The sequence below is a fragment of the Babylonia areolata genome, chromosome 26 (assembly GCF_041734735.1).
Source record: "Babylonia areolata isolate BAREFJ2019XMU chromosome 26, ASM4173473v1, whole genome shotgun sequence".
NCBI classification, from domain to species: Eukaryota; Metazoa; Mollusca; class Gastropoda; order Neogastropoda; family Buccinidae; genus Babylonia; species Babylonia areolata.
In genome coordinates, this window is record NC_134901.1 from 28,411,714 (window position 1) to 28,429,856 (window position 18,143).

Consider the following 18,143-nt stretch of genomic DNA (forward strand, 5'->3'; position numbering starts at 1 on the left):
CCGTGATGTGACTGACACTCCTCTGTGTGATCCGTGATGTGACTGACACTTCTCTGTGTGATCCGTGATGTGACTGACACTTCTCTGTGTGATCCGTGATGTGACTGACACTGTGTGATCCGTGATGTGACTGACACTTCTCTGTGTGATCCGTGATGTGACTGACACTGTGTGATCCGTGATGTGACTGGCACTCCTCTGTGTGATCCGTGATGTGGCTGACACTCTCCCGTGTGATCCGTGATGTGGCTGACACTGTGTGATCCGTGATGTGACTGACACTTCTCTGTGTGATCCGTGATGTGTCTGACACTGTGTGATCCGTGATGTGACTGACACTCCCCTGTGTGATCCGTGATGTGGCTGACACTGTGTGATCCGTGATGTGGCTGACACTTCTCTGTGTGATCCGTGATGTGACTGACACTTCTCTGTGTGATCCGTGATGTGACTGACACTCCTCCTCTGTGTGATCCGTGATGTGACTGACACTTCTCTGTGTGATCCGTGATGTGGCTGACACTGTGTGATCCGTGATGTGGCTGACACTCCCCTGTGTGATCCGTGATGTGGCTGACACTCCCCTGTGTGATCCGTGATGTGACTGACACTTCTCTGTGTGATCCGTGATGTGGCTGACACTTCTCTGTGTGATCCGTGATGTGGCTGACACTCCCCTGTGTTATCCGTGATGTGACTGACACTTCTCTGTGTGATCCGTGATGTGACTGACACTCCTCCTCTGTGTGATCCGTGATGTGACTGACACTTCTCTGTGTGATCCGTGATGAGACTGACACTTCTCTGTGTGATCCGTGATGTGGCTGACACTCCCCTGTGTGATCCGTGATGTGACTGACACTTCTCTGTGTGATCCGTGATGTGACTGACACTCCCCTGTGTGATCCGTGATGTGACTGACACTCCTCTGTGTGATCCGTGATGTGACTGACACTTCTCTGTGTGATCCGTGATGTGGCTGACACTCCTCTGTGTGAATGACACTGTGTTATCCGTGATGTGGTTGACACTCCTCGATACGTAGCCTAGGAATGAGTGTGTGGGGGAGGGGGGTGCAGGGTAAGTTGGGAGATGGTGTGCGTGTGTGTGTGTGTGTTGGGGCTCGTGTACGTTTATATGTATTTGTGCTTTCATATCCGTGAAACTGCATGTTTGTTGGATATCTGTTCTTTTTTTCTTTTTAAAAAGATATATTTGAATATTCATTTACTTTTTTTTTTCTCAAGTCCTGACTAAGCACGTTAGGTTACGCTGCTGGTCAGGCATCTGTTTGGCAGATATGATGTAGCGAATATCGATTTTTTTTTCGAACGCAGCGACGCCTCTTTGAGCTACTGATACTGATACTCATTATGTCCCCTTTGGACGTTTTCAGCGGCCAAAATGTCCCACTCCTTGCGTTTCAGCCATTTTCAGGGTAGGAGGGACAATTCAGAACGAGGCCAAAACGCAAGAAGGGGACACTTTGACCGCTGAAAATGTCCACAGGGGACATTATGAACGGTGAGATAGTCCCCGGGGGACATTTTCCAGCGGTCAAATCAAGTTGTCCCCCGGGGACGTTTCCAGGTGGGGGACAATCTGGGATACTCAGTACACCGGGTGTTCTCCTCATTACGACAGCATGTGGCTGCAGCAGGCTTTAGGTGAACGAGAGAACCAGAGCCCTCAGACACACACACACACACACACACACCACACACACACACACACACACACACACACACACACACACACACACACACACACACACACACACACACACACACACACACACACACACACACACACACACCACACACACACGCACCCCAGCACGGGCCCTTATTACGATGATGATGACGGCGGTCTTTCTAACCCCACAGTCCCCTCGGTATCAGTAGCTCAAGGAAGCGTCACTGCGTTCGGTCAAATCCATATACGCTACACCACATCTGCCAAGCAGATGCCTGACCAGCAGCCGGCGTAACCCAACGCGATTGAGAAAAAAAAGGTAAAAAAACAAATACCAAAAAACCAAAACAACAACAACAACAACAACATAATAATAATAATAATAAAATAAATAAATAAATAAATAAATAAACAAATAAATAAAATTTAAAAGATAATAATAATAAAAATAACCCCACAGTGCAGTCAACACAGCTGTCAGTACCGCCAGCCTCTGAGGCCAAAACGATAGAGGCAGCAGCAGCAACAGTTGTAGTTGTAGTAGTAGTACTAGTGGCAGCGGTGAGGAACAGCAGCATCGAGTAGTAGTAGTAGTAGTAGCAGCAGCAGCAGCAGAAGAAGTAGCTGTTGTTGTGCCAGCAGCAGCTGTAGCAGTACTGAGTCAGTAGCAGCAACAGTGAGCAGAGATAGTAGTAATAGCAGTAGTAGTGCTAAGAAGCAGCACTGAACTGCAGTAGAAATAGCAACAACAGTAGTAGTAGCAGCAGCAGCAGTTGTAGAAGCAGGAGGAGTAGTCAAGTAGCAGCAGCAGTAAGAGTAGAGGCAACAACAGCAGCAGTTGTAGTAGCAGTAGGAGTAGTTGTAGCAGTAGCAATAGTAGTAGTAGCAGCACCAGTAGGCGTAAAAGCAACAACAGCAGCAGTAGTAGTAGCAGCACTAGCAGTAGCAGCAGGCGCTGCAGCATTCAGTAGTAATTGCAGTTGCTGCATCAGTGGCAACATCAGTACTGAGTAGCAGCAACAGCTGAGCACCAGTAGTAGAAGTAGCACCAGTAGTAGAAGTAGCAGCACCAGCGGCAGTTGTATTAGTAGCATTAGAAGTAATTGCAATTGCAATTGCTACATAAGTGGCAACAGCAATACTGAGTAGCAGTAGTAGTAGCAAAAGCGGCAGCAGTAGTAGTTGCAGCAGCAGTTGCAGAAGGAGTAGAGGCAGCAGCAGCAGTAGAAGTAGCGGCAGCAGCTGCAGCATTAGAAGTAATTGCAGTTGCTGCATCGGTGGCAACAGCCGCGAGCACTGAGTAGCCGCTAGTAGTAGCAGCCGCAGTAGCAGTAGTAGTAGCAGCAGCAGCAGCAGTATTAGTAGTAATTGCCGTCAGTGCTGCATCAGTGCCAACAGCAACACTGAGTAGCACTGAGTGGGAGTAGAAGCAGCAGCAGCAGTAGTAGTAGTAGCAGTAGCAGCAGTAGTAGTAGTAATAGCAGCAACAGCAGTAGTAGTAGTATTAGCAGCAGCAGCAGTAGTAGTAGTAGTAATAGCAGCAGCAGCAGCAGTAGTAGTAGTAGTAATAGCAGCAGCTGCTGCAGCGTCAGTAGAAATTGCCGCATCAGTGGCAACAGCAGCACTGTGCAGAAGCAGCAGTAGAAGCAGAAGTCACCAGCAGAACAGTGGCAGCAGTGGTAGGCTAGTTGTTGGTGGATGGAGGGAGAGGTTGACAGAATGTGACTGAGAGACAGACAGACAGACACTCGGACAGACAGACACATCTGCATATGCAGTTTTCGTTTCGCCGGGATGAGAGGCGGTAAATATATCAGTGTATGGGAGGGGGAAGGGGTGGGGACAGGAGTTGTTTGGATGGCCGAATTTCAGGGGTAGGCTTCCTTTTCTGTCTTTGTGATAAAACCTTATTCAGCACAATAGTTTTATTGTCTACGCACACACACACACACACACACACACACACACACACACACACACACACACACTGATACACAGACACACACACACACACACACACCCACACACACACACACACACACACACACACACACACACACACGCACGCACGCACACACACACTCCCACACGTCGCCATTACACACGGCATAAATACAAAACTGATGATCATAGCACTGCACTGCACTGCACTGCACTGCACTTGCAGCAGACTAGCGACGTAAGATGGCATTGCACACACACAGCACAGTCCCAACAGCACAGCACAGCACAACAACGATGAGAAGGCTGGCAGTACAGGCACATGGCAGAAGAACATTTTACTATGATCATCACATCCTTCTGCGTTTGTGCCGGGGTTGCGGATACCCCGTTCACTCAGTCGTGTGCACAAGTGGGCTTTTGCGTGCTTGACCGTTTTTACCCAGCTATGTAGGCACCCGTACTCCCGGTTTCCTATTGTGAACATGCTGGGTACCAGTGTATTGTTTTCAGAACCAATCCCGGGTGTGACAACACTGAAAGTTTGCCGGCTTAGCGCTGTTAACTTCTGATTTAACTTCACAAAAACTTTCGATCTCATCGACTATAAACTGGTTTGTAAAAGGCTTTTGTAAACATGGCTTCTCAGGAAATCAGTGCCGTTTCAAATTGATATCTTCCTTCTCTTGAAGACCGCCAGCCGGCAAACTCAGTGTGTGTACTCAGCAACACACAGTGTGTGCCAACTAAATGCATAGCCTGTCAAGTACGGCATCCCACTTCAAGTTGGCCTACTCTGTTCTCAATATATATCAATGATCTTCCATTGCATACAAATGAATCCTGCGAAGTTTTCTGTGATAGTTACAACGTGACTGTACACACCAGTCCGTCACACTGATCAGTCTTAACGGTGTATCTCAATCATTACAATCAGCTGCTGGCAGTATACAGCTATGGTATGACTTGATTCGCTGCACTACTGTAGGCTCTCTGAATATCCATAAAATCAGACTCGTGCTTATCAGTATACTAACAAGACAAAGACGCCTGAATCTCACTGTTCCGCTTCCGACCATTTATACTGACGGAACAACCATCATCAGTGTGTCAGCTCTCGTAGAGTGCTGGGTGTCATAATTGACAGTGACCTGGCATGGAGTGATCACATCAACAACCTACAAGTTTGTCACAATATATCCAGAAAGATACAGCAGCTGTGTCGAATTAAACGTGTTCTGAACTAAAGTTACATCACGTGTGCGCCAGCGCGCGCGCGCACGCGTGGGTATATCTATCTATCTATCTATCTATCTATCTATATATATATATATATATATATATATATATATATATATATATATAATGAGTATTTCACATAAGGGTGACTGATTATTTTCTATTTGGGAACAATTAAAGTTAGGCAGTTATGTAGGTAGAAAGTAACTGAAACAATAATCTGCCACAACCCCCAATTGCCACCTCAACCCCCCCCCCCCACCCACCCACACACACACACACAATACAACACAACACAACATAACTCAACACTACACATACTTTCTAACACATTGTGAATAACATTTTACACGCGAACATACATACCTCAGGCGCCTACACACCCTCTCTCTCCACATCCAACACCCCAAAACCCACCTCCACGCTCCCCTCCACTCTCTCCACTCTCCCAGCCTCCCTTTCCACCCATCTCACACCAACAACACCCCTAACCCCACCCCCCCACCCCCGAAATGACTGTGTGTTCCCCCTGGTTGCATGCAACTGCTGCCGCGAAGCCACCTTTCCGAAACTACACACACACATGCACACACACCTTCTTTCTGCGAGAGAGAGAAGCGAGTAGGAACAGAACTGAATCTGAGTCTTCGTTCGTGTTCTGTGCTGCCTTTATCCGCCAACTGAAAACTTGCTTTGCCCCCTCTACAATACTCTGCTGGTGCATAGAGAGCAGAGGGGAAACCAGACGGAATCGGTGACTTTATCAGTGTATAAACTTCCACAACATCAACAAAATGGTGAAATCGAGGTGTGGTCGGTCATGCCTTCAGGATGTAAGCTTCATCGTTGTGATGGTGGTACTCTGCTCTGTGTTACGGGTGGCGTCGGCGTATTCTAGAGCATGTGAGTAACCATTTATTTAATCAACAATGCGGTATGGTGCATGGTCATGTCTCTCATTATTCAGTGAACCGAAGGGATTGTGATTCTGTTTAGTGTCGTTCAATGTTAGAACCGCATTTGTGTGGATGTATACACGTGCTGACAAGAATTCGGGCGTAGTTTCCAGAATGTATGACATGGTAGCAAAACATGAAACGAAATCTCCTTCATACGATTTGCGTACGCACTGGCTCCGCTTCGCCTGTGAGAACATCAGCGATTTCTGACCTTTTTTTTTTTTTTTCCATCTCCTATCCCACTGCTTTCAAGTAAATGTTTTGGTTGGTGTTTCTTTTGTTTTGTTTTTTTCATTTGTTCAGACTGCACCTGTGTGTGTTGTGTTAAAAACTGTGTGGAGGTAAACACAGATGGGGAACACGGAGGTCTAACCTTGGATTACCAGATTTCATTTTTCGGAAAATGAGAACAAAAATGGTGTTCCGGAAGTTCAGTCAGATGCCGACAGAAGCGCGCTTTTTGTCTCCCTTGAGTACACTTTTTCTCATGTCTCTCTCCCCCCCCCCCCCCCTCCAGTTTGGAGTGAAACGTGTTTGTTCTCCTCCTATCTCTCTCTCTCCCTCTCTCTCTCTCTCTCCCTCTCTCTCTCCCCCCCCTCTTTCTCTCTCCCTCTCTCTCTCCCCCCCTCTTTCTCTCTCCCTCTCTCTCTCACCCTCTCTCTCTCACCCTCTCTCATTATTTGTGTGTATCCGAATGTCCTGTGTGCACTTCATCATCGTCATCATCATCACTATCATCATCATCGTCATCATCATCACTATCATCATCATCGTCATCTCTCTCTCTCTCTCTTATTGCACTATTATATTTATAAACATCTTTGTCATAGCATTATGACTGTGTACCTGTAAATGTTTACTGTGCATTTGAGTGTATTTGAATATATATGGAGTTGAATTCTTATGTATTTCCATAACCTTCTGTTATCTTGTGAACATTTTGATTTCATTCCTCTTTGCCATGACTGAGGGCAGGATGTGAAAAAGCAAACATGCATGCTTGTTCCACTTCCCTCATTAAAAAAAAGGTCAGTTCCTTCTCCCTCTCTCTGTTCTCTCCCTCTTTTTCTTTTTCCTATCTCTGGTTGTGTTCTTTCTCTGTTCACTCTCTCTTTCTCTCCCCCCCCCCTCCCAACCCCCCAATCACTCTTTCCCACACACGGCACATGCGCACTATGGGCTATCGCCTGTATGAATAGATAATTCATCTCAGTCTCAGTCTCAGTCTCTATCTGTCTCAAACACACACACACACACACACACACACACACACACACACACACACACACACACACAGGTTGATGTAAACACCCCCTGGCATAAACAATAGGGTGGTATTTAAAGCGTTTGTTCACGTTCACCGGTATAATACAATGGGAGAACTTATCTTTTGGGCGTGTTGTGTGGGCGGGTGGAGCGCCGGGGGGTGGGATGAAGGCGGATGAGGGGGTGGGGGTGGGTGAGGGTGATGCATTCAGTTTGAAATGATGCAAAAACTATGTCAGCATTCCTGTTGTTGGTCTATCTGTCTGCCTGTTCGCCCGTTTCTCTCTGCCTCTGTCTCTCTTTGTCTCTCTCACTCTCTCGCTGTCTCTTGAGTGAGTGCATTTGTGTGTGTGTGTGTGTGTGTGTGAACTGGTGGGATTGTGTTTGATTGCGACGGAAGGAGTGTTGTTTTCTCCGTTGCGTCTTCAGGTGTTTTTTTTTTTTTTTTTTTGGTTTTCTTTCTTTCTTTCTTTTTCTATTATTTGTGTGTGTGTGTGTGTGTGTGTGTGTGTGTGTGTGTGTGTGTGTGTGTGTGTGTGTGTGTGTGTGTGTTTTCATGCTTTTTTTATTTTGGGTGGGGTGGGGGCGGGGTGGAATGGCTGTGAATGGTGGAATAATGGGAAAATATTGATGTATTTTGATTGTGTTTTGATTTTTTCTTCTTTTTTTTTCTCTCTCTCATTTTCACTTCTTTAGCTTTCTTCCCTCTTTAGGGCGAGGGCTGGATGTAAAAAAGAATGTTATTTGCTTATCTATTACCCTCGGTAATAAAGATTTTGTCTTGTCCTCTCTCTCTCTCTCTCTGTCTTCTATCTCTGTCTCTCTCTCTCTGTCTGTCTCTCTCTCTCTACACATGTTGCATGCTACATTTTGCTGTGACTCCTGTCGTTATGGGCTAGAGGCCTGACAATTAAAACCTTTTTTTTACTTTGACTTTGACTCTCTCTCTCTCTCTCTCTCTCTCTATATATATATATATATATATATATCTCTCTTCGTCTTCTTCTTCTTCTTCCCCCTTCCCACCCCACGTCCCCATTCACACAACACACATAGACAGAGATACACACTCACACTCACACACACACACACACACACGCGTGTGTGTGCGCGCGCGCGAGCACGTGTGCAGGAATGCAGAACGAAATATGAAACAGAGACAGACAGACATGTTTATAGTCATCAGCTACTAGTTTCAGCATGACGACAGATGAGTACCTCTGTGAGAGGAATGTCCCGTCTCTGTCTGTTTGTCTGTATCTCTGTCTGTCTCTGTCTGTGACTCTCTCTCTCTCTCTATCTATCTCCCAGACAGGCATATTTGATGTTGTTTAACTTAGACGAAAGGGGAAAAAAATGCTGGGTGTCTTTAGTAAAAAATACTTTATTTAGACTTGGGTTTGGATATGTCTGGTTGCAACAAGGCGTTGGTTGTGAGCAAACATTTTTGTCATTATTTAAGCAAAGAATGAAAGATATATTTATGCAGGAGTGGGACGAGTCAGTAATGTCTAAAGATATATATCATAACTACAGACTGTTTAAAACTGGTTTTCAGTGTGAGCAATATTTTGAATATGTGGATAAAAAGTGTTTTAGGGACTGTTTGGTAAAATTACGGCTTGGTTTGCTCCCAATAAATGGATCATTTTTTAGAAGAACATTCAAATGTAATTCAAATTACGCATGTAAACGTTGTAATGTAATCGAAGATGAAAACCATTTTATAAACAATTGTGTCCTTTACAATGACCTGCGGCAAAAACATCTGAACTCTGAAGGTCAATCGTATGTTCACTTGATGAAGAATGGTTCTGTTTACAGTATTCGTAAACTATGCGTTTATATATTTAATGCCCTGAAGATACGACAGGAATTCTGTGACAACAATGATGAAAGTTAGAATTAATTTACAATGCACGAGAAGCACTTTTGTTCTACAGGTTAAGTTAGTACGTATTTTACATTTTGTTGTGGTTGAGTGATCACCATATTGTGTACTTTTGACCTCTTTCTAGGGGCCGGAGGCCTGGAGATTAAAGTTTTGTTCTTGTTCTTGTTCTTGTTCTATCTATCTCCCTATCTATCTATCTTCTATCTATCTGTCTCTGTGTTTTTCTGTCTGTCTGTCTGTATCTCTCTCTCTTTTCTCCTCTCTTGTCATTGCATACACAAAACATTTACGTTAATCAAGTGCTGAATTTATGTTCAGAATATCTTTCGCTCTCTCTCTCTCTCTCTCTCTGTGTGTGTGTGTGTGTGTGTGTGTGTGTGTGTGTGTGTGTGTGTGTGTGTGTGTATGTGAGTGTAGTGGTCACGATAGTTTCATTGGTGTGCTTTTAGTGTTGTTGTTTTTTGTTGTTGCTGTTGTTTTGTCTTATCATTTTTTGCTTGCTTGTTTGTTCGTTTATTAATTTTTTGCCCTGAGGGCTGGATGAAAAAAAAGCATGTCCTTGCTTATTCCACTTCCCTCATTAAAGAAAATTCATTCATTCATTCATTCTCTCTCTCTCTCTCTCTCAGTGGTCATTGCACGCACAAAATAAACATAAAGCACGTGCTGAACTCGTGTTCAGAAGCTCTCATACCACCACCCACCCACCCCCTCTCTCTCTACTTTCACATAAGATAAGTCTTCCATTTACATCGATGATTTTTATGTAAATCAAGCCTTGCATATTCAGGGGTTGGTCATGGAATTTTATTTCCCAGAAAATTGAAAAAAGACATAAAAATTTCAAAAATTCAAATCTAACTTACACATTACCTGATGAATCTTTCAAACCCGACACCTCTTTATCCTAAAATGTACTGTTTATGTTTCAGTATCATTGATGTTCGCTATTCACTACCCATACTCCATCTATCTGTCTCTGTCTGTTACTCTCTGTCTGTTACTTTCTACCCCAACTTTTTTTACTCACTTGTGTAAACAAAGTGATTCTATGTTTTAACCCGGTGTTCGGTTGTCTGTGTGTCGGTGGTAAACTTTAACATTGCCATTATCTATGGAAATACTTTGTCTGCCATACCAAATTTGGCTTAAACATAGTGTGAAAAAAAATCATCTTCACAGTCATTCATACCAATAACAGCTTGTAAGTCTTCGGAATTAAGCCGTATTTCCGAATCATTAACGGTTTATTTCGTTCAGATTCGTTCCGAAATCCGAAAATTAAAAACAACAACAAACAAACAAAAAACAACAACAAAAAACAACAACAAAAGAAACAAAAACAACAAAAAAACAAAACAAAAAAAAAAACGAAAAACAACAAAAGAAACAAACTATCTTTCCACTGAGTTTTTCCACAGAAGGTAGGTTGTGTTCGAAGACGACGACCTTGTTTTTCTTGTTCACAATTAAAAGGAAAGAAATACAAATTCTGGACAGAAAACATACAGTGATACTAACAACACCATCGACTTGTTTACTGCATATAAATATTCTAAAGTGGACACTGAATTAACTGGAATGTACATAAAAGAAAAATTGAATCGATCGTTTCTTTCAGCCCGTTGTAGACTGGTTCGTCAGTGCAGATCTAGAGATCTACCATGTGTTGCGGTGTGCTTGAAGTGATGGCAACGTCTCCTTTACCGCCGAAATACAAGAATAATCGAGATATAATAAAACCACAAATAAACATGATTCAAACGGCTTTATTACGTCCACTACAATCACATCTATTTGTCAGTCGCACGAAGAAGAAAACGTCAATATTGTTTTGATGATGGAGTCTCCCGTCGGTCCGACGGATGAGTAGGCAGGCAGGCTTATCTGTTGGTGTGTGTCCTCATATGGGAGAAGAGGCCGATTCTGCATGCGCAGCACTTCCCACAGGTGTTGCAAGGGAAAACGTCTCCAGAAGTTGAGCCCTGCTTCCTTCGCTCACGCTTCTCCTTAATGCCCAGCGTTCTCTTGTTTTCAAACGTCTTGATGCAACTAGAGCACAGCATCCTCCAGCGAGAGCGGTCAAGGGCATCAGTTTCCCAGGAAGCGATATCTGTGTCACAGGGTTTGAGGTTTGTCTTCAAGGCGTCCTTGAAGCGCTTGCAGGGTCTACCAAGTTCACGGTGGTCTTCCTTCAGACGGCCATACAAAAGCATGTTCGGGATCCTGCTGTCTGTCATGCGGACAACGTGTCCTGTCCAGCGTAGCTGGCACTGGATCAGCTGGCTTTCGATGTTGGGCAGACCGCTCCTCTCTAGGACCTGGAGGTTGGAGACCCTGTCTTGCCACTTTATGCCGAGGATCTTTCGTAGGCATCTCTGGTGAAACTGCTCAAGTTGTTGAATGTGACGGCGACACGTCGTCCATGTTTCACAGCAGTACAACAAGGTGGTCAGCACTACAATCACATCTCTTTGTCGCACGAAGAAGAAAACGTCAATTTTGTTTTATGTAATAGAGTTAGTCAAATGACGTCAGAAGCGTTGCAGCAGTGTGGATCAGTCTGCTTGCTTCTGAACTGAACATGCATGGTTCGATCCTGCTCGCATGCCTTTTTTCATTCCGTTTTTTTTTTCCTTCCAAGCTTATTATATATATATATATCATATTTGATACAGAGCACTTTTCAACGATTTTTTCTCCTCGTGATTCCTTTACTGCATAAAGCGCAAAGTACATGTGAGTCTTGAAGGCTTTGGCTCGTTTTTTCCTGTTACGATCCTTTTAAGTTATGTGTCGTACTTAATTAGGTTATATACATACTTTCATTTATGCCTTTTATTTTCATGTGTAATTGTGTGTCTGTGTGAGTGAGTAAGTGAGAGAGAGAGAGAGAGAGAGAGAGAGAGAGAGAGAGAGAGAGTGTGTGTGTGTGCGCGCGCGCGCTCGTGCGCGTGTGTTCGTCCTCCCTTCTCTCCAAGAGAGAGAGAGAGAGTTTCAGTTTCAGTTTCAGTCTCTCCAGGAGGCGTCAGTGGGTTAAGACAAATCCATATACCTTACACATCTGCTGGGCAGATGCCTGACCAGCAGCATAACCCAACGCGCTTAGTCAGGCCCTGAGTGCCTGCATATATACATTTGTGCACTTATCCGACTGGGTTTCTTCTACAGGTCACTCTTATTGCCATGGGTTCTTCTTCAGTGCGCTAAGTGCGTGCTGCACACGGGACCTCGGTTTATCGTCTCATCCGAACGACTAGAGGCTCAGTTCGATTTTCCAGTCAGACTTGGGAGAAAGGGCCAGACCGTCAGGAGAGTCTTGACATTTCTATACCACCTTCGTCTCTGCTGTCCTGTCTTCAACGACCAATGCAGAAGTCCCCTGGTCATTATACTTTACATACAAGAAGAAGGAATGGCAGTGTGTGTGTGTGTGTGTGTGTGTGTGTGTGTGTGTGTGTGTGTGTGTGTGTGTGCGTCTTAGTATGTGTGCGTACGTTCATGAATATTTGTGTGTGCATGTATGAGTGTGCGTGCGTGTGTGTGTGTGTGTGTGTGTGTGTGTGTGTGTGTGTGTGTGTGTGTGTGTGTGTGTGTGTGTGTGTGTGTGGTGTGTGTGTGTGTGTGTGTGTGTGTGTGTGTGTACGTTCATGAACATTTGTGAGTGCATGTATGAGTGTGCGTGCGTGTGTGTGTGTGTGTGTGTGTGTGTGTGTGTGTGTGTGTGTGTGTGTGTGTGTGTGTGTGTGTGTGTGTGTGTGTGTGTGTGTGTGTGTAATGGAGATGGGGAGGGGAGAAGGATGGAAATGTGAGAGGAAGGAAAAGAAGGAGGTGAAGAACAAGGCACACCCAGCAATATCGCCCATCGGCGATGACAACAACAGTTGAGAGAGAGAGATGGCGAGAGAGAGGGAGAGAAAGAAAGAACGAATGAAAGAGAGAGAAGGATAGAAAGATAAAGAGAGAAAGACAGACAGACAGAGAGAGAGAGAGAGAGAGAGAGAGAGAGAGAGAGAGAGCAACCCATATACTTGGCATCAGTCACATCGAACGATGTGCCACAACCACTACCGCCACGAAAACCACCGCTCAGGAAAGAGAGAGAGAGAGAGAGAGAGAGAGAGAGAGAGAGAGAGAGAGAAATGAAGTGGGGGGAAGAGGAAGCACTTCTCTTCTCTAACAACTCGTTCTGTTCCCTGTCTAAAGCGGATGATCCACAGGACAGTGTACAGCCAACGAATATAGTGTATCATAGTGTATATCCGCCTTCAGAACAGTTTATCACAGTGTATCGCCGCCTTTAGGACACTTATCACAGTGTATCACGGCTTTTAGACCAGTGCATCACTGCCTTTTGGACAGTTTATTATAACAGTGTATCGCCGCCTATAGGACAGTTTATTATCACAGTGTATTGCCGCCTTTAGGACAGTGTATCACATTGTATCGCCGCCTTTAGAATTTTATATCACCGTGTATCGCCGCCTTTAGGACAGTGTATCACAGTGCATCGCCGCCTTTAGGACATTGTATCACAATGTATCGGCGCTTTCAGAACAGTGTATCACCGTGTATCGCCGCCTTTAGGACAGTGTATCGCCACCTTTAGGACAGTGTATCACAATGTATCACTGTCTTTAAGGCAGTTTATTATCACAGTGTATCACCGCCTTTAGCACAGTTTATTATCACAGTGTATCACCGCCTTTAGCACAGTTTATTATCACAGTATATCACCGCCTTAGCACAGTTTATTATCACAGTATATCACCGCCTTAGCACAGTTTATTATCACTGTGTATCACCGCCTTTAGCACAGTTTATTATCACAGTGTATCACCGCCTTTAAAACAGTGTATCACCGCCTTTAGCACAGTTTATTATCACAGTGTATCACCGCCTTTAGCACAGTTTATTATCACAGTGTATCACCGCCTTTAGCACAGTTTATTATCACAGTATATCACCGCCTTAGCACAGTTTATTATCACTGTGTATCACCGCCTTTAGCACAGTTTATTATCACAGTGTATCACCGCCTTTAAAACAGTGTATCACCGCCTTTAGCACAGTTTATTATCACAGTGTATCACCGCCTTTAGCACAGTTTATTATCACAGTGTATCACCGCCTTTAGCACAGTTTATTATCACAGTATATCACCGCCTTAGCACAGTTTATTATCACTGTGTATCACCGCCTTTAGCACAGTTTATTATCACAGTGTATCACCGTCTTTAAAACAGTGTATCACCGCCTTTAGCACAGTTTATTATCACAGTGTATCACCGCCTTTAGCACAGTTTATTATCACAGTGTATCACCGCCTTTAAAACAGTGTATCACCGCCTTTAGCACAGTTTATTATCACAGTGTATCACCGCCTTTAGCACAGTTTATTATCACAGTGTATCACCGTCTTTAAAACAGTGTATCACCGCCTTTAGCACAGTTTATTATCACAGTGTATCACCGCCTTTAAAACAGTGTATCACCGCCTTTAGCACAGTTTATTATCACAGTGTATCACCGCCTTTAGCACAGTTTATTATCACAGTGTATCACCGCCTTTAGCACAGTTTATTATCACAGTGTATCACCGCCTTTAAAACAGTGTATCACCGCCTTTAGCACAGTTTATTATCACAGTGTATCACCGCCTTTAAAACAGTGTATCACCGCCTTTAGCACAGTTTATTATCACAGTGTATCACCGCCTTTAGCACAGTTTATTATCACAGTGTATCACCGCCTTTAAAACAGTGTATCACCGCCTTTAGCACAGTTTATTATCACAGTGTATCACCGCCTTTAGCACAGTTTATTATCACAGTGTATCACCGCCTTTAGCACAGTTTATTATCACAGTGTATCACCGCCTTTAGCACAGTTTATTATCACAGTGTATCACCGTCTTTAAAACAGTGTATCACCGCCTTTAGCACAGTTTATTATCACAGTGTATCACCGCCTTTAGCACAGTTTATTATCACAGTGTATCGCCGCCTTTAAAACAGTGTATCACCGCCTTTAGCACAGTTTATTATCACAGTGTATCACCGTCTTTAAAACAGTGTATCACCGCCTTTAGCACAGTTTATTATCACAGTGTATCGCCACCTTTAAAACAGTGTATCACCGCCTTTAAAACAGTGCATCGCCGCCTTTAAAACAGTGTATCACCGCCTTTAAAACAGTGCATCGCCACCTTTAAAACAGTGTATCACCGCCTTTAAAACAGTGTATCGCCGCCTTTAAAACAGTGTATCACCGCCTTTAAAACAGTGTATCGCCGCCTTTAAAACAGTGTATCGCCGCCTTTAACACAGTGTATCACCGCCTTTAAAACAGTGTATCGCCGCCTTTAAAACAGTGTATCGCCGCTTTAAAACAGTGTATCGCCGCCTTTAAAACAGTGTATCGCCGCCTTTAAAACAGTGTATCGCCGCCTTTAGCACAGTTTATTATCACAGTATATCATCGCCTTTAGCACAGTTTATTATCACAGTGTGTCACTGCCTTTAGCACAGTTTATTATCACAGTGTATCACCGCCTTTAAAACAGTGTATCACCGCCTTTAGCACAATTTATTATCACAGTATATCATCGCCTTAGCATAGTTTATTATCACAGTGTATCACCACCTTTAGCACAGTTTATTATCACAGTGTATCACCGCCTTTAAAACAGTGTATCACCGCCTTTAGCACATTTTATTATCACAGTATATCATCGGCTTAGCACAGTTTATTATCACAGTGTATCACCGCCTTTAAAACAGCGTATCACCGCCTTTAGCACAGTTTATTATCACAGTGTATCGCCGCCTTTAAAACAGTGTATCACCGCCTTTAGCACAGTTTAATACCACAGTGTATCGCCGTCTTTAAAACAGTGTATCACCGCCTTGTATCGCCGCCTTTAAAACAGTGTATCGCCGCCTTTAAAACAGTGTATCGCCGCCTTTAGAGCAGGACTGAACGATCCACCTTCTCCCAAGTACCACCTATTGCCCCATACCTGATGGGGATGCCGACGCTGTGTGAAGCAGAACATCCATAGACTTGCAGTGTCAGCATCTTTTTTTTTCTTTTTCTTTTTTGTCAGCGGCGGTTCAGATGTGCTTCATGTAACCAGCGTGTTCGTAACGTTCGCTTCACAGCCGCAAATAGTTGCACACATGTGCACGCGCATGCACGGACGGGTGCGCGCTCTTGTGAAAGGGTGTATGTGTACAGCAAGCGTGTGCGGACACATAAGTACAGACACACAAGCAAGCAAGCGCGCACGCATGTATGCGCTCGCGCGCGCGAGAGAGAGAGAGATGGGGAGGGCACGAGGGACTCAATCGGTAAATCTTTTCATTTACACACAGACACACACACACACACACACACACACACACACACACACACACACACACGCACGCACGCACGCACGCATGAGACAGAGAGCGAGAGAGAGGGCGGGAGTGGGGGTGGGGCTGGGGGTGGAGGGGTTCAAGCGTTAAATCTTTTCCACTTCACAAGCTGTGAAGACGGAAAACAATATTGGCAACAACAACAACAACATCAGCAACCACAGCTGCAGCAGGAACGGATACGAAAGAAAGGGGATAGAGAGGAGGGCGGGGAACTGGAGAGGAGGGCGGGGAACTAGAGAGGAGGGCGGGGAACTGGAGAGGAGGGCGGGGAACTAGAGAGGAGGGCGGGGAACTAGAGAGGAGGGCGGGGAACTGGAGAGGAGGGCGGGGAACTAGAGAGGAGGGCGGGGAACTAGAGAGGAGGGCGGGGAACTGGAGAGGAGGGCGGGGAACTAGAGAGGAGGGCGGGGAACTGGAGAGGAGGGCGGGGAACTAGAGAGGAGGGCTAGAGAGGAGGGCGGGGAACTAGAGAGGAGGGCGGGGAACTAGAGAGGAGGGCGGGGAACTGGAGACTACAGAGAGGGGATAGAGAGGAGGGCGGGGAACTAGAGAGGAGGGCGGGGAACTAGAGAGGAGGGCGTGGAACTGGAGACTACAGAGAGGGGATAGAGAGGAGGGCGGGGAACTGGAGAGGAGGGCGGGGAACTGGAGACTACAGAGAGGGGATAGAGAGGAGGGCGGGGAACTAGAGAGGAGGGCGGGGAACTAGAGAGGAGGGCGGGGAACTGGAGACTACAGAGAGGGGATAGAGAGGAGGGCGGGGAACTAGAGAGGAGGGCGGGGAACTGGAGACTACAGAGAGGGGATAGAGAGGAGGGCGGGGAACTGGAGACTACAGAGAGGGGATAGAGAGGAGGGCGGGGAACTGGAGACTACAGAGAGGGGATAGAGAGGAGGGCGGGGAACTGGAGACTACAGAGAGGGGATAGAGAGGAGGGCGGGGAACTAGAGAGGAGGGCGGGGAACTGGAGAGGAGGGCGGGGAACTGGAGACTACAGAGAGGGGATAGAGAGGAGGGCGGGGAACTGGAGACTACAGAGAGGGGATAGAGAGGAGGGCGGGGAACTGGAGAGGAGGGCGGGGAACTGGAGACTACAGAGAGGGGATAGAGAGGAGGGCGGGGAACTAGAGAGGAGGGCGGGGAACTGGAGACCAAAGAAAGGAAGGCAGAAAGAAAGAATGTTGCTATGAAGGTAGGAAGGATCGAGATAGACAGAGAAGGAAGTGCAGACAAAAGAGAGAAAGAAAGAAATGATAGATAGACAGATGGAAAAAGACAAGCAGAAAGAAACGAAAGGGGAAAAGAATTGGCAAGAAATAAAGATAGACAGACAGACTGACGGATAGATAGACAGAAAAAGACAGGCAGACCGACAGAAAGAAAGAAAGAAAGAGAAGGAAGGGAAAAGAGTAGACAACAAAAGACAGACAGACAGGAAAAACAACAACAACAACAACAACAACAAAACAACCAAAAACAAAACCACCAAGGCTCACAGCACTCAGGAGGTAACAGGTATAGATGTTTACTGCAGAGAAAGGAATGTGAGCAAGATGACGGTGTCATGCCAAAAATCCTCCCCCCCCCACCCCTACCCCTCCTCCCTTCCCATTTCCATAGATCCTCCTGGGCGAATCATCAGTGTCCTAAATCGTCCCCCGGGCAACGTTTCCCCCAAATCCCTGTAGATCCCTAAGCCCAGCACCTCATGTTTGGATTTTTCA

The 18,143-nt window shown here is 45.4% G+C and overlaps 1 protein-coding gene across 1 annotated transcript in view; it reads left to right on the forward strand.

Moving 5' to 3' along the window:
* Nucleotides 1-5,437: 5,437 nt before the first annotated feature.
* Nucleotides 5,438-18,143, forward strand: part of LOC143300550 (uncharacterized) — a 28,953-nt gene continuing 16,247 nt past the window's right edge. The window contains exon 1 of the mRNA XM_076614301.1: nucleotides 5,438-5,778. Coding sequence (XP_076470416.1) covers nucleotides 5,670-5,778 — 109 coding nt within the window. The 5' untranslated portion in view covers nucleotides 5,438-5,669. The remainder of the gene's footprint in view (nucleotides 5,779-18,143) is intronic.